We start from the raw sequence: 23,692 nt of genomic DNA, 5'->3' as shown, positions 1-23,692 counted from the left end.
TTAGGGTATGTTTGGATGGGTGTAATCGGAATTGAAATTGTAATTGGAATTCTAATTCTAATTTCAAGAGAATTGGAATTGAATTACAATTCAATTCCATGTTTGGAAAAATTATAGAATTGTAATTCAATCTCAATTCTTATGTTTGAAAAAAGAATATTATAAAATTAATTTTAAAATATATTATCTATTTTATTAAAATATTAATTTGACATAACTAATTAGAATAGCTCAAATGTTAAAATAATTATTAAGTTTCGATGTTTATTAATAAAAAAATATCGGTTCAACTTATTAACTCATAGATTTAAAAAAATATCGGTTCGACATTTTAACTTTCTCAATTCAAAAACAAAATATCGGTTTAACATATTAACTTCTTAAATTAATATATATATATATATATTTAGTTCAAAATGTTAACTTACTTAATAAATAAACAAAAAGACATCGGTTCGATATTTTAACATCCTAAATTCAAAAAATAAATATCGATTAAAAATTTTAATTGTGTTTTAAATTATAAAATAATAAGTTATTTTGTTTGAAAAACATAAAAATAAATACATTTAGAATTACAATTCCGACCTAAAAAGAATGGAATTAAAAACTATAAAATTACACTATATTAAATTCCATTGAAATTCTAATTTCATTTCCAATTCTAATGTCAATTACAGGCTAACCAAACACGCCCTTAAGGAATTTCCAAATAATTAGAAATTGAAACTTTATATCCAAAATTGTATGGATATAAAGTTGGAGGGTCGAATTGAACGTTAACAAAAGTCTAGGGGCCAAATGAATTCGAATTCTTTGAAAATGATTTGAATTTGAAAGTTTGAGGTTGAAAATGAACCAAGGTTGAAAGTTAAGGGGTCTATTTAATTCAAAATTAAAATTAATTATGAATTAAAACTTCCTAGGCATTTTTAAAAGTTATAGAAGTCGTCTCTTTACACATCCCCTGGAACTTCAGGAATTCGAAAAAAAGAACAGGAAAAGGTATGTCGTCTTGGTCTCCTTCCTTAGACAGTTTGTTTGTGTTCCTTCCTGATGTGGCGCATGGGAATCTCTAACAACAATAGTTGTGATTGCCTTAGAATCAATCAAGACCTCGTCACCTTGTCATTCGTCCAAAGTTCACTGGAATCAATGTCGAAGAACAGAGGAACGTTTAGTCTTCCTCGACAATCCTTACGACATCCGGTAGAACACTACGGTCCTCCTCTCCATCGCTTCACAAGAAAAGAGCTCTTCTCTATAGAGGCTCTTGTATCTAAGGAACATTCTAAGAAGCTATTTCGATTAACGAGAAGAGAGAACAAAGGAGTCAAAGGACACTCCTCTACAAGTCTAAAAAACATAAAACAATTCCTGACTATAACTCATTTTTTGTTGAGATTTTGGCTTCACAGTTATCACTAAAGAATTCTTCATCCTCTAGAGCCTCGACGACAACTTCTATTCAACGACAAGGTGTCTTGGAACGTCATTGAAGAAATGGCTAATAACTCTTCCTTCGGTGACCAAAACATGATGTTTTCAGCGAAGAAGATTTCCGAGGCTAGTCTTGACCTAGCCTCTTCTTAACTAGACTCAACTAACCTAAAGACTCTATCATCTAGGTTAACCAAGCAATTCCAACAGCATTCGTTCAACAATTCATCAATTAACAAAATCAAACATAACTTAAATAATCAAACTAATGTGTAACGATTGTCGACATCGGTGTATAGAACCGACGTCCTATAAGAATTACAATGACATGAGAACAAGAAGACCCACTGAAACAAACAAACATGAAGAAGAAACGAATTGAAATGGATTTCACCGGAAACTTCAAAGTCTGCCGAAAAGGCCTTCCCTGTGTTCTTCTTTTGGTTTCTTTTCTCACAAGTCTCTCTATATTCTCCTAGATGTGATTTTTAACAAAATGAAACACAATGGTCATAACTGTCTTGCCCTAAATGAGACAAATCTTTTAAATACCCCTTTTGGGCAAGGGGCAACTTTGGAATTAAAATTTCCAGAAACCGGTAACCTCATTAGAGGTTTAAACCGAATTAAAATCATTCTAAGTTGCACTTGAGATTATTTTCCTCTTGTAGGTAACCGATTAAGCTACACTTTAGGCCTTTGTTTCGGCCAAATGTGTTAAATTAAATTAAATAAAGAAAAGAGAAAATTAGTTAAGAAATAAATAATTAATTAACTTAAGAGAATATGTACAACATAGTTTTGTTGATGTGGTTTGAATAAAACTAAGTTGGGTAATTTACCTTGTGCAGGTACATACTTAAAGAATCTTGTCTGATTGGACGTCGTCTAACTTTATTAGACGTAGTCTAATGAAGTGCGCAAGTAGACGTCGTCTAATTACTTTAGACGTGGTCTAAATATTGGCGCAAGTAGACGTCGTCTAATTATTTTAGACGTGGTCTAAATAATGCAAGAGTAGATGTCTTTTAATTACTTTAGACGTGGTCTAAGTAATGCGCGAGTAGACGTCATCTAATTACTTTAGACGTGTTCTAAGTAATGCACGAGTAGACGTCGTCTAATTACTTTAGACATGGTCTAAGTAATGCACGAGTAGACGTCGTCTAATTACTTTAGACGTGGTTTATGTAATGCGCGAGTAGACGTCGTCTAACTCCTTTAGATGTGGTCTAAAGAAGTGCGCGAGTAGATGTCGTCTAATTACTTTAGACGTGGTCTAATGAAGTGCGTGAGCAGACGTCATCTAATTACATCAGACGTAGTTTGGAAGTAATGTGCAAGTAGACGTTGTCTAATTATTTTAGACGTGGTCTAAGTAATGCGCGAGTAGACGTCGTCTAATTATTTTAGACGTGGTCTAAGTAATGCGCGAGTAGACGTCGTCTAATTACTTTAGACGTGGTTTAAGTAATGCACGAGTAGACACCATCTAACTCCTTTAGACGTGGTCTAAAGAAGTGCACCAGCAGACATCGTCTAACTCCTTTAGACGTGGTCTAAAGGAGTGCGCGAGTAGACTAACTCACGTCTAAAGGAGTGCGCGAGCAGATGTCGTCTAACTCATGTTTAAAAGAGTGCGCGAGCAGACGCCGTCTAACTCCTTTAAACGTGGTCTAAAGGAGTGCATGAGCAGACGTCGTCTAACTCCTTTAGACATTGTCTAAAAGAGTGCGCAGAAAAACTTCGTGTAACTTCTTTAGATATGGTCTATATAAGTGCGCGAGCAGACGTCGTCTAACTTCTCTAAACGTGGTCTAAAGAAGCACGTAGTCGGACGTCGTCCAACTTCATCCAACGTCTGAAGGAGGCATCCGACTATTCTCTCAGCTCATCTGCAAATCTCGTTTTCAATAGTCTAACAAGTCAGCTCAAGCAACGAATGAACAACTGCCACGTACCCTATCATCATTCAAATATCCCTTGTACCTTTCTAGTACAACACGATCTTAGTGAATATTTGGCGCAATATCAGTCCAGTCAACCACGATCCCAAAGATAATATCCCTGTTTTACCATCTCGCACTATTGGCGGCCATCCAACGAAAAGAGGACACATGTCCAAATAGAAGATTCGACTGTTGGTGTGCTTCAAGTATAAATAGCAGCCCAAGGACAACAGACGAATCTCTTAGTCACTTTGGCATTCTCAATCACATTCGCTCTTGCAAAATCTGAATCTCTCTAACTCAAAAGCTCAAGTGCGAATTACCTACTATGTGTGTGATCATTCTATAATTCATCTACTGTTCTTTCTGTGTGAAATTTCAGTGTTGTAAGTTGAATAAAGGTTGTTTTGTTCAACATAGAGTTAGATAGAAGTTCAGAAGTAGGCGGTTATTAAGTTCTGTGTTTTCTAACTGGGTTTGTGTAGTCGTTGTACTAAATCAGAGTCTTCTAGTGAATATCCTTCCTGTTGAGGAAGAAGGGGTGATGTAGGAGTTTTATCTCCGAACATCCATAAAACTTCTTATATTCTTTACTTTTTGTCCATCACATTCGCTTGTCTAATGCTTCAAATCTAGCTAGTTGTTTACGCACTTGTATTTATTATAGTGAAGAATATAAATAGATCCTAACTCTTTATCGTACCCTTGTTCATTTAAATAAGCACTCTTTATCGCGGGGAGAAAAAACGAACCTGGAAGCTCAATCAAATCAACTTAACTTAAAAGCTAAAGTAAACCAACTCTTCCTAACGAAAGTGGAACATAAGTCCTGGTCTTAAAGTTTTCGTTTATTACTATTACTATATCCGGAAAAAGAGGAGTTGATACAAGGGCAGGCCCCAAGTCATAAATAAGGTTAGCGGCAGGGTGGATAGAACCAAAACCAAGGACTAAATCGATGGTACGGGAGCCATAAGGAAGTCCTTTAGCTTCGGCTTCAATCCCTCGTAAGATTAATATCGAATCGAAGTTTGAAAGCTATTAACTATAGTCATACCCCTGTCTCTATAGTCGATACCGATCCTAACAAAATGGTTAAATGAAGACCAACTTATAAAATTTTGAAATTAGGCATTTTCTGGTTTCGGGTTTTTGTTATTCTAGTTCAACCGAAACTTCTAATGACCATAAATTTGACTCATACTACCATTGGGGCTGATTCAGGATGCATTGAAAAGGTGAGCTTGTTAGCCTCCACTTATGTGCTAGATGGAATCTTCAAAACTTGTCACATGTCCATGCATTTCTTGATGGAACGTCAAAGATCTTAAAGTGAACAACTTTTCTTATGGAAAACCTCACATGGGTTGTATGTTGAACCATGAGTGTTACATGGTATCAAATGAAAGATAATTCAAAAAGGTTTCGAATGGTATCTAAGCCAAACAAAAGATATGAAATTTTGAAGTCTACCCATTCTTTAGTTCTCTCCAGGAACAAGGGGTGAATTTGCATCGGGTTGTCGGGCTAAATTGACTACCTTAACCATTGAATAGAGACATGGGACCAGTGTCATTTGAACACACTATATCTTAACTTTCCAACCATAGTTCACCATCCAAAAACTAAGCATTATAGCATTAGTTATGAATTAAACATCGAGGACATGTCTAGTTTGATCACATCTTGGTCGCATCGTATTCTACTACCGATTCGGAGGGGCTAATATCGTCGACTGTCTTTAGGATACAAACCAACATTTTATAGGACTTTTGCAGCTCTCCAAAACATCCAAGACCATCTAAGTTCGTTGAGTATAACGACCTAGGTGATTTTTAAAGTTGAAGACGTTTTTATGATTTTTACCGCGAAAAATAATTCAAAAACCCATATTTTGAACGTTTTTCAAATGAACCGCGCACCTAGAGTCAGCATGACGCTAGCATGCGCATTTTTGAATCTTTTTCGGTGCAAAGCCTGGTGCGTTGACCCTCGTTGACTCGCACCTAACTTAGCCGTTTTGACTCGATTTTGACAATTTTTCCCTTTGAAGACTTTCTATACAAAATTGCAAACAATAATACTATACTTAAAATTCAAGATTTTTTGAAACGGTCAATTTGAACGTTTTAGGTTTCCCGAATTTTGACTCTCTTTGAAAAATGACGTTTAGACACAAATATGAGCCCCGAAATGATTGTTCAAGACATTTTGTCCAACAACAATATTACAGACAAAGTTCATGATTTTTCAAGACGGTCATTATGAATGTATGAAAACAAATGAAGCTTTAGTATTTTTTAAAATTGGTGTTTGGACCGCAACTCGAGGGTCGTTTTGAGCCAATTTCAAAAAGTAATTTTTTATTTCTCTTCCCAGTCCAACAATCAAGTTTGAACATCATACTTGACCGAGCGGACTTATTTTAATTTCGTGGTGTAAATATTGAGTGTCTATAGAGTTTGAATATATTTTGTTTTAAAAAAAAATCATACGAAAGATGATCTATTCTTGATCCTTCTCGTGGATTGTTAAAACATTTGAGACTCCACGAAGTTGTGCTGATGTTCAAACCTTAGTCTCATGGCTGAGAAGATTAGGAAAATTGTCTGACTTCTTAAAAAATAATGATGAATAGAGAGATTGATTTGAAACTCTAAGCAATCGAGAAAAAAAATCATTGAGCAAAGTATTCATCATAAGGTTGAGATGGTGAAAATATGACTAGGAAATCTCGCTAGATATGTTGATTTGTTAGATATACTAATGATACTTCAACAAAACATAAAGATGATGATCACTATTGTGAAGGTTAAGGTTTTGAAATTATCGCTGGGCAATTTGGCTAGGCATATCAATTCAACCAAACATCCCGAGTAAAGCTTGCTCAATCTCAGAATTTGAAGATTTCTCTCTAAAAAACAAACACATGTAGAAACACGTGAAATTCTGAAAATGTCAAGGTTGAAAGATGAGCGGCCCAAAAAATTGGAATCTTCAAGAAGAACAAAACTTCAGTTATCAATAACCATGTTTTAAAACAGTCACAAGAATTTGATTAGGAATTTAATATAAAAAAATTCCTCTTGTATCGAGAAAAAAATATGTTGAGAAAATCATACCTCTTTAGAAATTGTCTAAGCGCTTGTCCCGAGTCTCATAACACTGAAGATATTTCGGTCCAAAGCCAATCATGCGACGATGGGATTAAAATCTTCACTAATTTATAGAATAAGAAAACAAAATTTCTTGGTATTCAACAAGAATGTTTTCAAGCTTGTATTCATTTAACTTAAGGCTAACCATGCATTTTATATTATGAGTTTCCAAAAACCTTAGTAAGTTTTTGAATTTTTAAACATGCATTTATTGCCCGTCAAGGTTAACAAATGCATCATAGTCACGGCCTCAGGGCCAAGCATGCATCCATGCATCAAGGAGGAAAATACCTGCATGTCGTTGGGTTATTTAATTCACTTTAATATCAAGTTTGGAGGAATCCTCAAATCGGGATGTGAGGATTATCTCAAATCGATATCCGTCTCAAAATATCCTAGATGTGATCTATTGAATTACGAGAGTTAGCAGCCTTAGCGTGTTGGATACGTCGTTTGTGTCATTGGATCCTGGGTGGAATATGTTTTGTGTTCATTTCATAAATTGGCAGCCTTAACATGCTAAATTTATTAGTGTTGTTTCATAAATCGATAGCCTTAGCGTGCTGAGTTTACCTAGGTTGTCACAAGAGTCAGCATCCTTAACATGTTGTACTTGTCATGTATCAATAGATCTAGGAGCGGTCTATTTTTTTCGAGAGTCAGCAGACTTAGCGTGTTGGATTCGTCGTGTGTCAACAGATCTATGTGGGATTTGTTTCGTCCTAAGAATCAACAGCCTTAGCGTGCTAGATTTGTCGTGTGTTAACAGATCCTAGTGCGATTTGTTTCGTTCTTTGAATCGGAAGTCTTAGCACGATGAGTTCATCTATTTCATGTTATAAATCAATAGCTTTAGCGTTCTGAGTTCGTTATTTATGTCATTTCATGAGTCAGTAGCTTGAGCATGCTAAATTTTATTCTTTGTTACACAAGTCGCTTATCATGATATAATGAGTTTATGTATTTTAGGAGTGGCTTGTTAACTTAGATACGAGGATTCTATGTGTATCATACAATTCGTTCATCATCTCACTGATATGAGGACTTTGTGTTTTATAAGAGTGGATCATTATCTTAGATACAAATATTTTATGTTGGTTACACAAGTTGCTCATCTTCTCGTTGATATAAGGACTTTGTATTTTCTAGGAGTGGCTTGTTATCTTAGATACGAGGATTCTATGTGTGTCACACAATTCATTCATCATCTCGCTGATATGAGGACTTTGTGTTTTCTAAGAGTGGCTCATTATCTTAGATATGAAGATTCTATGTTGGTTACACAAGTCGTTCATCTTCGCGCTGATATAAGGACTTTGTATTTTCTAGGAGTGGCTCGTTATCCTAGATATGAGGATTCTATGTTTGTCACACAAGTCGTTCATCATCTCGCTTATATGAGAACTTTGTGTTTTCTAAAAGTGGTTCGTTATCTTAGATACGAGGATTCTGTGTTTGTTACACAAGTCGCTAATCATCTTGGTGATATGAAGATTTTGTTTTCTAGGAGTGTCTCATTATATTTCGTATCTCGTAAAATATCTTGATCAATTTTGACATTTTGTCATGTTTAAAATGTCTTGAAATTATTTCATTACTTATAAAATATTTTCAAATTTTTGATATTTTGTCTCACGTGAAATATCTTTAAATTGTTTTGTTACTTTTAAAACATTTTGATTAAACATTTCTTCACTAGTGAAATGTTTTAAAATTGTTTCTTTATGATTGAAACTTTTTATTTGACATTTCGTCTCCCGTGAAATATCTTAAACTTGTTTTGTTATTTTAAAACATTTTGATTACACAATTTGTCACCCGTGAAATGTTTTAAGAATGTTTCTTTACTTTTGTAACCTTTTTGAAAATTTGATTATTCGATTTTAGACTATTTTAATCATTCAGGTGTAAGAATCTTTTGAGTTATTTTATAACGTTTTGTTACCTTTAAAACGTCTTTTAGAATATTTCGTCATTTTTGAAACATTTTCATAAATGGGATCCATACATTCTCCATTGGAATGTGTCTCAAGGACACTGCGTGCAACTAACGTTCTTTGAGTTTGACAACATCTCTTGAGGGACTTGTCTTTCGCTGAGACATTTCGCTCTAAGTTCTTCGAGGGATTTGCTTACTCAAACTTTGTTAAGGGTTTTGATTATGCTTAATCTTTTAACCATACACCTAGAGGTGTAGTCTCGCGTCTTTGACTTAGAGGTCATGCGCTTTATATTACTAAGCTTTGAGCTTTTTTCTATACTTAGGGTATATTTGATAGAATTGATACATTCTTATTCTTGCTTGGCATATCTGACGAGAATCTAGATTAACATCAAATGGTGATTTCAATATTTCAACTTATGTGAGTATTTTCTTTTCGGCCTCTTTTGGTGATGACCAGGGTGTATCAATAGATTCAAATGTTTTTTTCTTGCTCGGCAAGTTAGACAAGAGTCTAGATGAACAACAATATTTTGTCCCGTACATCAACCAACACAGTCTTGTTTAATTTATTTTTCTTTGAGGTCTTAGATTTTTTCACTTGACCTCTATCTAAGTTGAGACATAACCTCTATTGACAACATGGTTCCTAATTTGGGTATTTGTGTTTTACGAGTTCCCTCTTAAACGTCAAAAGTTTAAGCTTTTGTTTGAGCTCAAGGTAGATCCATTTGTGAAGCGCCTTACTCGAATCCCACCAGTCACATAGGTTCAAGGTAAGGGTTTGATTTTTTTGGATAGATTTGTAATCCCAAATTCCTATTGGTTCGAACTCTGTGGGGATGTATTTTGTCCCAACTCAAGTATTGACTTGTTGGGGATTTATATTTTATCCCAGCTTAAGGGTTGGCTTGCTAGGGATTTTTATTTCTTTGGGACCGAGCTCATGACAAATTACCTACGTATTTTCATAAAAGGAGAAATTAGGTCCAAATGTAGTTACGAAATTATATCACGGATAGATCGTGATTCAATGTTTTGTTGATAATGGTTTCTTAAGTTTCTACTAGAATAACAATTAACTTAAATTGGAGAAATTTCTTAATTTTCTACTAGAATGGCATTAATTTAGATGGGAAATTTTTTTAAGTGTCTGCTGGAATGACAATTGACTTATGGCTGGAGATGTGATGATTTATTTTTGTTAAATTAAAGTCTTTGATATATTCTTAGTGTATAATTTATATTATTTATTTTGTAGGATCAAAGTGAAGAAAAATCGAAACGGAAAGTTGTCTGGTAGTTGATCAAATTCGGTATTTGATTAATTTCGGTTGTGTGAAGATGTGCGCCTAGTATTATATCGAGATCGGTTTAATATCAGTTCGGTATTATGAGAAGATGCGCGTCCGGTATCATATTGAGATCGATATTATATCGAGATCAATATTATATTCAACTTCGGATTTTATAAGGAGCGCTTTCGGTTTTATATGCTTTCAGAATTTTATGAAGCGCATCCGGTTTTATATGATAACTTAGGTTTTATTCAAGCCTTCCGATATTTTATCAGTTCGGTATTATATCAGGACGCGTCCGGTATTTTACCAGTTCAGTATTATATCAGGACGCGTCTAGTATTTTATTAGTTCGGTATTATATCAACCTTCCGGTATTTTACAAGAGCCTGGTTTGATGAAGCGTTTCCGATACTTGATCAAATTCGGTATTTGATCAAGCATCCATTATTGGCAGTTTGACACTACAGCTAAGCTAATTCTATAGAAGACTACCATGTGCCAAAGCAATTCAAATTCCATGTGATGTACGTTTCCAGTACATCGCGATCCCATTAATGATATTCGGCGCACTATGTCCTTCTAGTACATCCACGATCAAAAGAGCATATTCTCTTATGTATTATTCGGGCACTCAACCAATCGAAATAGTACAGGTGTCCTCTAAAGCAAATGTGTCAGTTGCCTTTGGACAATGATGAAGAGGTATTTGACTTTGTAGAGTTGAGTCAACCTCTCCCAAATTTCTTTGGCAGAGTTGCATGAGATGATATATTTGAACATGTTGTCGTCCAGAGTATTGTACAGAATATCCATGGCCAGGTTGTCGAGGTTGTTCTTCCTCTTGTTTTCACTAGTCCACTCAGATCTTTCTTTCTCGATCTTTACCGGGCCTTCGGTGATGACAAGCCACATGTCATCATCTATGGAAGATAGATGAGCATGGACTCTCTTCTTCCATACAACATAGTTTTCTTTATAGAACATGAGAACCTTGGTTATAGCCGCCATCGACATGATTCAGATTCTTTTGGTGCTTGAGAATTGAAAGCGAGGCTCTAATACCACTTATTAGGATCAGTGTTGCCAATAGAGACTAGGGTCTGACTATTGTTATCAGCATACGATAAACTCTTCGATAATAATCCTGTGAGGGATTAGTATATGTTTCTATTCTTCACAAATCCTCCAAACTCTTGAAATGGATTCAAGTGCTGAAGTGTTCGTCGAATTTGAAGATTTGAACTACCGAATGTAAAATGCAAAAAGTAAAGAACACAGAGAGTTTTATGGATGTTCCGAGATAAAACTCCTACGTCACCCTTTCTTCCACAACCGGAAGGATATCCATTAAATACTTTGAATCGAATACAACTCATTGAGCTAGATAACTCTCTATTGAACAGAACAATCTTTATTCAACTTATAATGTTCTCACAGCTAGACAGTAATTTAATTTCTTTTTTTTGGGAAAACAGCTAAAACCATTTCATTAAAAACCCAAAAGTGGGAGGGTCAAGAATCAAAGCTAGACAAACCTTAGCTATGATTAAATGATGACAATCAAACGACCTTAAAGAAAATGATTAGTAGAAATCAAACATACAAACAAAGATTACAGAGAAAGATTATAAACTCTATCAAATGCTAATTATCCCAATCAAGATTTTTATTTCCATACTAACCTGTTATATCAATAGATTGTCTTCATCTTCCCCTTCCTCTTCTAGCCTAGCGGCAACAAGAGGTAGATTACCCCTAGGCCTGCATGAGGTCCTGGGTTCGAGCCCGTCAGGCGGCAAGTTTTGCGCATGCTTAAATGGTTAAGTGTGTTTGCGGGCTATGTACTTAACCCACGGAGATTATTCGCACTCCATAAGAGCAACGGAACCCAACGTTCTAAAAAAAGGGGGGATGAACTGAAGAGTTTGATGAATACTGCATATTCTCATTTTGATTTCTTTTTCTTTATATGAACCCGTTCTGATTTGATAGAAAGAAATATTTTCTAGGATTTTCGGGCTCTTCACCTTGTTCTCAACTTGAATTTCTAGATCAGTCTTAGGATTCTTGTCTTTGCTTCCTTCAGCTTCATCTATGGTATCCTCTACGACAACCTTGGTAACATCTACTTCAGCTTGATTATTCTGAGTATTCTCCTCAATGGTTTCATGTATTACAGCTTGAATTGTTTGAAAATCAACTTCTTTCATCTTCTTCATTTTCTGTTTCATTGCTACCTTTATTCTTTTCTTCAATAGAAACCCCCTTAATATCTTTTCTTCAATGTCATTACTTTCTTCATTTTCAGAGTCCTCCTTGGTTTCTTCTTCTTTCTCTTTCTCCACATTTTTCTCTTTGCTTTCCGACTCCCTTATTTCTTTTTCCTGATTTTTTGCTTCTTGGTCTTTCAGTATCTTCTGCTCATCTTTCATAGATTGAGCACATTTCGTGTTGGCATGTTGGAAAGTATTGCAGAATGCACACCTGTCCGGTCTCCATTCATAAGTGATTCCCATGATATTAGATTTTCCTTTCTTGCCGACCACTGTCATATTATTCGTTAATGTGCTACTAGGATTCACCTTTATGCTAATTCTAGCAAAGGATAAATGCTCTCCTCCTTCTGTTATTGGGTCAATATATAATGATTTTCCCAATAATCTTGTAAAATGACTAATGACTTCTACTTTGTACATGTGTACATGGATATTCCAAAGCTTGAACCATATCTGTACTATCTCCTTAGGTTTACTTAACAGATTCAAATCTTCAGACCATTTTTCCAACTTCATACAGTGGGATCCAATATATGTATGCCCATGTTCCAGAATTTCATCCAAATTCGACCCATTCTTGAATTGAAGAAAGTAGAGATCATGAATATTTGCAGAGATCTTCTCCAACCCATTTTCCTTCCACTGTTTCATTAAAGATTCTTTAGTGATTGAGAATGATATTCTATTTTTTTCAATATAATTCCTTACCACCACATTTTCCCATTCCTTTATGCACTTTTCTTCTACTTTATTGGGAAGTTTAAATTCAAAAGGAGAATTAAGTACCTCCATTTTTGTTTTAACATCCCCAAGAAGATTTTCCCTTTGTAGGCATGGTCTTCAACTTTCTTTCATGTACTTTTATTCCATACCTCATTTACTTTCCACGTATAGTTTCTCCTGATAGTATAGGTCTTCGATTTAGGGGCCTTCATCAGCTCCCTTATTATAGCCACTAACTAGTTTACTATCTCTTTATATTCTTCCTTCTTCAGCAAATTCAACTCCTAAAGATAATGAATATTGAGTTGAATTGTCATATGCTGGACTTTCTCCTTATTAAGAACAATCTCTCTTTTTTTAGAATGAATCAGAAGCTTGGTGATTTGGTTTTTGAGGCCAAACAGATTGGCTCTTTGATTGTAAACAACTTTCCAGACTTCTTCATTCTTTCCTTACTTTCCTACATTATTTTTTTCAGAAGCCTTCTTCCTCTGCTTTCCTGTATTATTTTCTTCAGCATTTTCCACAACATTTGATTTTCCTTTGCTTTTGTCATTTTTTCTTGAATGACTTCTTCAGCAATCTCCTTAAGACCTTCCATAACAAACTCTTTGACTTCCTTAGCTTTATTGCTCTTCTTTTTCCCCATTGTTGAAGAAGAGAACAAATAATAAAACAGAATAAATACATAAATAGGGCAATTCATAAACCTTAAAGATTTAACAACTAAATCGTTTTAAAAGGCAACCTCCGAGAACACCAAAGATTAGAGAACACGCCGACGCTCGCAATCAGAAAATAAGCATCCAAAAAATCTACCAACGAAATTCTGAGAGATTTAGGGTTATCAGCACTTACTTCGCGAATCGTGTCGTTCGTGTCGATCGTGCCATCGATTGTGTTGTGCCAACCGTGCTGATAGTGTCGTCGATTGTGATGTGTCTACCGTGCTAATTGTGTCGATCGTATCTCTAGAGATTTTCTCTCTCTTCCTTGTTATCTTGAAAATTGACAGTAATTGAATTTCTCTCTTGATCTTGAAGGATGTAAGAAGTCAGTAAGAGCAAGAGCAAGATTGTGAGAGGTAATTCGTAAGTGAAAAACTTGTTGAGTAAGTAAGTGATTCGTCCGTTGTCCTTGAGCATCTATTTGTAGTAGAAGGACACCAACGGTCGAATCTTCTTTGTGGACACGTGGCATGTGTATGTTGGATGGTCGATTATAGTACTAGAGTACAGAAGACTCTGAGCAATTGGATTGTGGTCGTACCGAACGAGTAGTGCGCCAAATATCCTAGATATGTAGTTTGATGGATATTCGTGTACGTGGTGTTCATTATTTGATATAATTAGTTGGTTTGTCAAATTGCACAGAAGTGAGTGGAGCAGGAGTAAAAGACAGATAGTTGATTGTGGTTAGACGTATGCTTTCTTCAGGCGGCTGCTAAAGCAAGGCATTAGACGTGCTCCTTTAGTCCGCGTCTAAAGGAGTTAGACGTCCTCGTCTAACTACGCATCACTTTAGACCGCGTCTAAAGGAGTTAGACGTCCTCGTCTAACTACATTTCCTTTTAGACCGCGTCTAAAGAAGTTAGACATATCCGTCTAACTACGCTTCCCTTTAGACCTCGTCTAAAGGAGTTAGACATACCCTTCTAACTACGTTTCCATTTAGACCTCGTTTAAAGGAGTTAGACATACCCGTCTAACTACGCTTCCCTTTAGACCTCGTCTAAAGGAGTTAGACGTTCTCGTCTAACTACGCTTCCCCTTAGACCACATTTGAAGGAGTTAGACGTACCCGTCTAACTATGCTTCCCTTTAGATCGCGTTTAAAGGAGTTAGATGTACTCGTCTAACTATGCTTCCCTTTAGACCTCGTCTAAAGGAGTTAGACGTACACGTCTAACTACGCTTCCCTTTAGACCGTGTCTAAAGGAGTTAGACGTACCCGTCTAACCACACTTCCCTTTAGACCTTGTCTAAAGGAGTTAGACTTCCACGTCTAACTACATTTCCCTTTAGACCGCGTTTAAAGGAGTTAGACTTTCACGTCTAACTACGCTTCCCTTTAGACCTCGTTTAAAGGAGTTAGACTTCCACGTCTAACTACGTTTCCCTTTAGACCGTGTTTAAAGGAGTTAGACTTACACGTCTAACTGTGTTTGACGTCTAAGATAGCCTTTTTAGACCATGTCTAAAGTAGCATAGTCTTATATATGCACCTGCAAAAAAAACAAATAGACAACTTATCTTTTTTTATTTAAACATCATCAAAATTACGTTGTTAAGATAATGTTCCAGATCATAGCTTTTGTTTATTTCTATTCCAAGTTAATTATTTCTCACTTAATTAACTATTTTCTTTACTTTGTTTTAATTTTTCCCAGCACATTTTATGTGAGTTTTCAGTATTGTAAGTTGACAGAATTTGTTTCTGTCAACAGAGTGTTGTGTGCTAGGAGTTTAGAAACAGGCAGTGTCTAAGTCATGGTTGTTCGATTGGGTTTGTGTATGCTTTGTAATCAAACTAAATCTTCTTGTGAAATCCTTCTCGAGGTCGAGAAGAAGGGGTGACGTAGGAGATTTTACTCCGAACATCCATAAACAACATTGTGTCATGTGTTCTTTAAATTCAGCATTTTCATACTCTTTAATTGTCGCTTCAAGTCCAAACAAACAATTCTGCACTTGAACTACGTTCAAGAGTTTGTGACGACTTGTGAAGAATAGAAACAAATATTAACTTCTAATAGAGTTAATATCGAACGAAGGTTTTTCGCGGTTAACAATACTCGGTCAACCCCCTGCTATTGTTGACTCATTTCCTAATATTTTTCATATTTTTAAAAATGCCCATAGTGTTGACATATGGGTTTGATTATTTTTGGATTTATTAGGACCGAGCTCATGACAAATTGCTTACGGAGAAATTAGGTCGGAACATAGTTCTAAAATTGTATCATGGATATATCGTGACTCCAAGTTCTCTTGGGGATCAACAAATGAGTTTGTTGGAGAATTATCATATATTCAGTCCCTTATGTAAATCGCTAGGGATAATTTTTTTATAACTCAGGTTTGCTGATGATTTGTTATGTTTGATTTTATAAGGACTAAACCCATGAAACATTGTCTACGTATTCTCATAACAAGGAGATATCAAGTCCAAACGTAGTTCAAAATTTGTGAATTTAAGAACTACATAGGGATGAGTTTTTTTTTAATTTTGTTTTTTGATTATTTTTATTTTAATAAAAATCCCCTAGTATTGACATAGAGATTTTTGGGGTTTTGGGTTTCGAAGTTAGTGAGGCAGCACTCATGACAGGTCGTCTACGTATTCTAATAACAAGGAGAAATCAAGTCCGAACGTAGTTCACAACTTTTGAGTTATGAAAATTAAGGTTGAGTTTTGAAGTAATAATGTTATGTGGGATCGCATCCGCGACAGACTGCCTACATACTTTCATAACAAGGAGAGATCATGTCCGAACATAGTTCACAACTAGTAATGTTATGAACTTTGTTTGTAAATGGATTGAGTTTTTAAGTTAGAATTTTAGTGGGACTGTAGTTGTGACAGACTACCTACGTACTCTAAAAACATTAAGAGACTAGGTCAGAATGTAGTTCAATAAATCTAAAACGTGTTTGAACACACGCTACATTTATATCTCTAATTTTTCGAGATATAATTAGGTAGCGACTCTAAAAAAAGTCAAAATTAGTCTAAATCGATATTTTTAAATTTAGTTAAACCTATCACTTTAATTATTTGTTTTAATCGAGATTCGAGAGAAATATAAGTTATGAGGCACGACAATCGAGTTTGAAAATATCTTTTCTGGTTGTTAATTTATTTAAATTTATAAAATAAATAATTTAAAATACAATATTTATAATATGTTATTTTAAAATTTTTTAATATATAAAAATATTATTTTAAAATTTTCACAATGTTAAAAGGAGTTTGAATGGGGATTTAAGAAAATGGATGAAATCAACCAAATCTTATCACGTCTCAATTTTATAATGAGGAAATTTAAAATAATGTTAGAATTTTTTAGTTTTGTTAAATGATAATGTAATTTTATAATGATAGTTGACTAATATCTCACCTGTCTCTTTTTTATTTAAATTGTTTACAATTCTTTAATATAAATTTTATATAAAAAAAAAAATATATGTAATGTTTACAAAGTTTATATAACGAGAAAAAATAATATTTTTATATTTTTTTAATTTATTTAAATAAATATGAAATAATTTATAAAATCATGTATACACATTAACATATTTTTAGATAGTGAATAAATATAATATTCAAGGTAACAAGTGAAAATCACATTATTATTTTTTTAATATGATAGTAAAAAATCTCATGTTTAATAAAAAAAATAACACCCATTTGTATTTCTAATAAATTCCTAATTTATAAAATAAATATTTTTTAATATTAAAATTTTCTAACATTATATAAAGTTAATAATAATAAACCTGATCAAAACAATTTAAAATAAAAATAAAAATATTTAATCTCACATTTTATACTTTTTAAATAAAGTGGTAACTTTATTATTTTTCTTTGGTAAAGCAGATATTTAATATGAATAAATACATAATCTAATATTAAGAGGATAAAATTTCAATTAAAATCTTTGTTTGGTTTTGAGAAATAAATTTATAAGGAGTGAATTTTAAAATATTTCTGAGATATTAAATATGAAAATTTAACACATGAAGATAAATTCTCAAATAATAAATAGAGTAGTGATTGTTTTACATAAGAATCCAAAACAAACAAGACGTTAAAGTCTGGAAAAACGTGTAATTACTCACGTTTTCCATTCCAAGCATTCAGCCTTTCTTTGTTTATATACAGAGAGAGAGATCAGCCAGCCAACCCATAGATTTCTGTCTAGACATTATCGCTTGATTTGTGTGCTTTCAGAGAGAGAAAGAGAAAGAGAGAAGAGAGAAGAGTCAATGGCGACGCTGACGATTCCATCAATAATTCCGTCACCGACCGAGGACTGCGAGCAGCTCAGGAAAGCTTTTGCAGGTCTCCCTTTCTTCTTCCTACCTTTTTCATTTCGATGATCGTCTCCTTGTTGTTCAACGTTTTCAAAATCAGCATTTATCATTTACATTCCTCTGTCTACAATTATGCATCGACGATCAGGGATCAGATCAATGAAATGAAGTGATCGGCGATTGTTTTTGTGGAATATCCTGGTTTTAACACCGTTAGGGTCGATGTTCCGTGATCTGTACTGTAGAATGTTTGTAATGTGTTTTGTCTTTGATCTTATATTCGGTTGCCTGTTGTATCTGTTTTCCAGTCTCTCTTTGTTTAATTGAAACTACGTACTACTTAATAGTCAAAACATCCGAAGGATCTTCAGATCTGTCATAAGGGTTTTGGAGATTAACCGTTTGACAGTCTTCTTTGGCTGACTTGGATCCAATTGATGCTGCCTGAGCATTTGTTTGCAACTAGATTCTCTTAAATATGTTACAAACTATAGATCAATGACGGTTTTGTTATTGCAATTGATCAGGATGGGGAACCAATGAACAACTGATCATTGACATCTTGGCTCACAGAGATGCATCACAGCGCAAATTGATCAGGAAAACTTATGCTGAAATATATGGAGAAGATCTTTTGAAAGAACTAGACAAGGAACTATCAAGTGACTTCGAGGTTCACAATCTGCTATATGCTTGTTTCATAATTAGATTTACTTTGCCTGTACTTGATAATTGCATCCTAATGCTTGTTGATTCATTAAAACAGAGGATTGTTATGCTATGGACACTGGATCCTGCTGAGCGCGATGCATTTCTGGCTAACGAGGCTACAAAGATGCTGACCTCTAGCAACTGGGTGATAATGGAAATTGCTTCTACCAGGTCATCTCATGATCTATTGAAGATAAGGGAGGCCTATCATGCTCGTTTCAAAAAATCTATCGAAGAAGATGTTGCCTATCACACCACTGGGGCTTTCCGTAAGGTGTGTGACCGAGGAGTGTTTCCCCATCCATATCTTGATCCCTTCCCACTGAGAAAGGGTGGAAGAATAATTTTGGTTTGTTGTTTTTGCAGCTTCTAGTGCCTCTTGTGAGCTCATTACGCTATGAAGGTGGTGAGGTGAACATGGTACTGGCAAAATCAGAAGCTAAGATACTTCATGAAAAGATAGCTGATAAGGCTTATTCTGATGATGAGGTTATCAGGATTATCACAACAAGGAGCAAAGCACAGATTAATGCTACTTTGAATCACTATAACAATGAATTTGGAAATGCTATTAACAAGGTAAATCCACAATCTTCTTCTTCTGTATTATATATAGGTTTTGAAGTGTTGTGAGTTGTGAAATGACAGGATTTAAAGAAGAAGGATGATGGAGATGATGAGTTTTTGAGTATTTTAAGAGCGTGTATAAAGGGTCTGGTTTACCCAGAAAAATACTTTGAGAAGGTTCTGAGGTTAGCCATAAACCGATTGGGTACTGATGAATGGGGTCTTACAAGGGTGGTGTCGACTCGATCAGAGGTAGACATGAAGAAGATAAAAGAAGAGTATCAGCGTAGGAACAGTGTTCCTCTTGAACGCGCCATTTCAGGAGATGCAAGAGGAGACTACAAGAAAATGCTTCTGGCTCTAGTCGGACATGAGGAGGCTTGACAAGAAAGGAAAAGATTTGAATCATTCTTCTGAATAAAAATTGCTTGTTGAAGGTCGGTCTGTCTGTCTGTCTGCTTATTATTACTCTCTTATTCATTCCTTCCTTCCTTCTTGGACCACTTTTTTCTTCTTTATTGGTTCTTGGTTCTTGGTGTTGGTTATGAATGAAATTCTTGTGGTTCCTTTTTTTTTATTAACTCATTGACAAAACTTATGTATCTTTGTCTGTCCTATTATAATTATGTGTTTTTAATTTTAAAATATATTTATTATTTTATATAATCAAAATATATTAGGCCAATTTGGTACTTAAATGAGACTCAAATTATGATAATTTTAATTATTTGAGATTTATATCACAATTTTAATGAATGAAAAGGCTGTATTAATTCGATTTTTACCTTCAGGCAGTTTTTACCAACTTGGTTTGAAACATGTATATTTTAAACACCCTCTGTGTAGATCCTACTCAATGTTGTAACGTTTCAAAATTTTATATAAAACATATACTAAATTTGTTTTCAATCTTTCATTAGCTTACATATATTTTTAGTCCTAAAATCACTCTTGCCAAACTAGAATATATATATATATATGTGGAAATAATATTTTATTTAAAAAATATATTTATAAATGTTATTTAATTTATAAAGAATGACAAATTAATTAGAAATATAAAAATAATATATATATATATATATATATATATATATATGACATAAATTTCCCTTTCTTCAATTATCATTATCATAGGTATTTAACAATTTCTCTCGTTAATATTTAATTATTACAAAAAATATATTTAATCATTTCTTTTTTTAATTTATTATTATTAAATTATTATAATAATCTTTTATAATTATTAATTGGTTTATAGAATTATATATATTTTTGTTACATATATAAATTTATTATTATATATATTAAATATATATATATATATATATAACTTTTTATAATTTAAGAAATATATATATATATATATATATTTGTAAAAATATATATAAATAAAGTAATATATATAATCTTCAATTATTTTTTTTCAATAATTTACTCTATCTTATTCATTACAAAACTAAAATAATTAATTTTAAATAATAATACTCAACCTAAAATAAATAGTAAAGAAGAATAATGAAGTTATTTTTGAAATAATAATTATTCAAACTAAAATAAATAGTGAAGAATAATATTAAATTTATTCTTTAACTTAAAGTCATTTATTAAATTTGTTAATGATTTAAAAATATATTATCTTATAAATTATATTCATATTTATCTAATCGAAACTAAATATATATTTAATTTTGTCAGTGAACATTCATATTCATGTAGTTTTATTTTTTATTAGTAAGTTTAATTAATTATTTATTTATTTAATGTACTTAATTATTTAGTATTTGGTTATTCCCATATCTTTTTATTATTATTTTTAATCTACGATTGAATCGATAAAATAAATCAAACAAATAATTTTATTATTGATAATTCATTCCAAACATTTAAGTTAAAAGATAAATATATCTAATAAAATATATAAAAAAAATTATAATAAACAAAAATTGTTCACAATTTTAATATTTTATTAAATATATTTTTTTTATTTAATATGACATATTATCAATAAACACAAATAATGGAGAGAATAATTTTTTTTTATGTACAAATTAATATTTCTCTAAAGGATAAATGTTATTAAACTTGTTAACAAATTTATTTGTTTAAATAGATTATTTAATAAATAAAATAAAAGAATTTTATAAAATAAATTTATACCTGCATATATTGGAATAAATATTCAGACAAATAGTTGACATTAGTTTGTCATATTAAAAATATTTATCTCTTTTATAAAAAAATATTAAATTGTTTACAAGACCTTAGTATCAAAAATAAAACTTAAATTAATATAATTCTTTAAAGACGAATCAAATCTACAGTACAAAATGTTAATTAGTATTAACTTTATAGTAAATAGGAAGATTTGGTACGAGATAACAATTTAAATAAAATAAATTTAATAAATAATAATAATATATATTCAATGTTTAAAATTCTTAATAAATCACGAATAATATATTATAATAAAAAAATAATTTTTTTTTCTAATTAACCTCTCATCCTTGTGACTTTACACTTTCGCTTTGGTTAATCAAATATTTAATTCATATTTTTTAATATTTAACATTGTGATCTCACACTGACAATCAATATTTGATTCATATTTTTGTAACCATTTTCAATTGATACCGGTCTATTATTCCTCAGCAAACCACATCCCAATCACACTTGGTTAAAGGTCGTACTTATTTTGTTAGGTTGTAAGTTTGAAACATACATATAACATTTTTAATTTTTATCTTAACCGTTTTAAGTTTTGTGGACGGGTTAACTCACAATCCGACCCAAGTATCCATTTACTCACACATATATATTCAAATTAACCATAGCTCTCGACCCAGTAATCCGGACACTTTAAAAATTAAGCATCATTATATATATATATATATATATATATATTATTTAGTTAAAAAATTGAACTTATATTTGTAAAATATTTCGCGTTCATCTAATTTGGTGTTGAATTTAAAATATAAATTGTTATTAGCCTAGTTAGTTAAAGGGTTTTACTTATTTTGTTATGTTGCAAGTTCGAAACATACATATAGCATTTTTAATTTTATTTTTAACCGTTTTAAGTTTATGGGAAGGTCAACCCACAATCCGACTCAAGTATCCATTTACTCTCACATATATATCCAAATTAACCACAGATCTCGACCCGACAATCTGGACACTTTAAAAATTAAGCATCATTATATATATATATATATATATATATTTAATAATTATAATAATAATATGTATTCAATGTTTAAAATTCTTAATAAATCACGAATAATATATTACAATAAAAATAGAATTTTTTTCGAATGAACCTCTCATATCGTGACCTTACACTTTTACTTTGTCAATCAAATATTTGATTAATATTTTTTAATATTTAACATCGTGACCTCACACTTTGGTCAATCAAATATTTGATTCATATTTTTATAACCACTTTTAATTGATACCGGTCTATTATCCATCGGCAAACCACATCCCAATCACACTTGGTTAAATGTTGTACTTGTTTTGTTAGGTTCCAAGTTCAAAACATACATATAACATTTTTAATTTTATATTTAACTGTTTTAAGTTTATTAGCGGGTCAACTCACAATCGACCAAAGTATCCATTTACTCTCACATATATATCCAAAATAACCACAACTATTGACCTGGCAATCCGGACACTTTAAAAATTAAGCATCATTATATATATATAGAATATATATATATATATATAGATTAGTTAGTTAAAAAGTTGAACTTATATAGTTAAAATATCCCGCGTTCACTTAATTTAGTGTTGAATTTAAAATATAATGTGTGATTAGCCTAGTTGGTTAAAAGGTTGTACTTGTTTTGTTAGGTTGCAAGTTCGAAACATACATATATCATTTTTTTATTTTATTTATCCGACTCAAGTATCCATTTACTCTCACATATATATCCAAATTAACCACAGCTCTCGACGCGGCAATTCAGACACTTTAAAAATTAAGCATCATTATATATCATTATATATATATATATATTAGTTAGTTAAAAAAATTAAACTTATAATGTAAAAATATCCCGCGTTCATCTAATTTGGTGTTGAATTTAAAATATAAAGTGTTATTAGCCTAGTTGGTTAAAGGGTTGTACTTGTTTTATAGGTTACAAGTTCGAAACATACATATAGTATTTTAATTTTATTTTTAATCGTTTTGAGTTTATGAACGGGTCAACCCACAATCCGACCCAAGTATCCATTTACTATCACATATATATATTCAAATTAACCACAACTCTCGACCCGGTAATCCGGACACTTTAAAAATTAAGCATCGTTATATATATATATATATATTATTTAGTTAAAAAGTTGAACTTATATTTGTAAAATATTTCGTGTTCATCTAATTTGGTGTTGAATTTAAAATATAAATTGTTATTAGCTTAGTTGGTTAAAAGATTGTACTTGTTTTGTTAGGTTGCAAGTTCGAAACGTACATATAGTAATTTTAATTTTATTTTTAATCGTTTTAAGTTTATGGGCGGGTAAACCCACAATCCGACCTAAGTATCCATTTACTCTCACATATATATTTAAAT

General features: G+C 32.4%; 2 protein-coding genes across 2 annotated transcripts; one reads left to right on the top strand and one right to left on the bottom strand.

Moving 5' to 3' along the window:
- Positions 1 to 10,845: 10,845 nt before the first annotated feature.
- Positions 10,846 to 13,438, bottom strand: LOC124930185. Its single transcript, XM_047470542.1, has 3 exons — positions 13,361 to 13,438; positions 11,818 to 12,708; positions 10,846 to 10,920 (listed from the first exon to the last, which is right to left on the bottom strand). The coding sequence occupies exons 1-3, from the start codon at positions 13,436 to 13,438 to the stop codon at positions 10,846 to 10,848; spliced, it is 1,044 nt and encodes a 347-aa protein (XP_047326498.1).
- A 4,324-nt stretch (positions 13,439 to 17,762) lies between these two features.
- LOC124930670 (annexin Gh1-like) lies at positions 17,763 to 19,688 on the top strand. Its single transcript, XM_047471004.1, has 5 exons — positions 17,763 to 17,853; positions 18,353 to 18,498; positions 18,592 to 18,810; positions 18,903 to 19,115; positions 19,185 to 19,688. Exons 1-5 carry the CDS (start codon positions 17,778 to 17,780, stop codon positions 19,485 to 19,487), a joined length of 957 nt encoding a protein of 318 aa, XP_047326960.1. The 5' UTR covers positions 17,763 to 17,777; the 3' UTR covers positions 19,488 to 19,688.
- The last annotated feature ends 4,004 nt before the right edge of the window (positions 19,689 to 23,692 follow it).

This window comes from Impatiens glandulifera, chromosome 3 (assembly GCF_907164915.1).
Source record: "Impatiens glandulifera chromosome 3, dImpGla2.1, whole genome shotgun sequence".
In the NCBI taxonomy this organism is placed as follows: domain Eukaryota; kingdom Viridiplantae; phylum Streptophyta; class Magnoliopsida; order Ericales; family Balsaminaceae; genus Impatiens; species Impatiens glandulifera.
The sequence above is the reverse complement of the archived record's forward strand: the minus strand, read 5'-3'. Positions and strand labels throughout refer to the sequence as shown.

What these genes read in the sequence shown, in the direction of transcription:
- LOC124930185 (XM_047470542.1), bottom strand. Translation starts at nt 13,438, where the DNA reads ATGGGGAAAAAGAAGAGCAATAAAGCTAAGGAAGTCAAAGAGTTTGTT. An exon ending in TTAAGGAGATTGCTGAAGAA is followed by an intron (nt 12,709 to 13,360) that starts GTCATTCAAGAA and finishes TTAATGAAACAG; the next exon opens with TGGAAGGAAAATGGGTTGGA. An exon ending in AAATTCAAGTTGAGAACAAG is followed by an intron (nt 10,921 to 11,817) that starts GTGAAGAGCCCG and finishes TTATTATCGAAG; the next exon opens with AGTTTATCGTATGCTGATAA.
- LOC124930670 (XM_047471004.1), top strand. Translation starts at nt 17,778, where the DNA reads ATGGCGACGCTGACGATTCCATCAATAATTCCGTCACCGACCGAGGAC. An exon ending in AACTATCAAGTGACTTCGAG is followed by an intron (nt 18,499 to 18,591) that starts GTTCACAATCTG and finishes TCATTAAAACAG; the next exon opens with AGGATTGTTATGCTATGGAC. An exon ending in CCACTGGGGCTTTCCGTAAG is followed by an intron (nt 18,811 to 18,902) that starts GTGTGTGACCGA and finishes TTGTTTTTGCAG; the next exon opens with CTTCTAGTGCCTCTTGTGAG.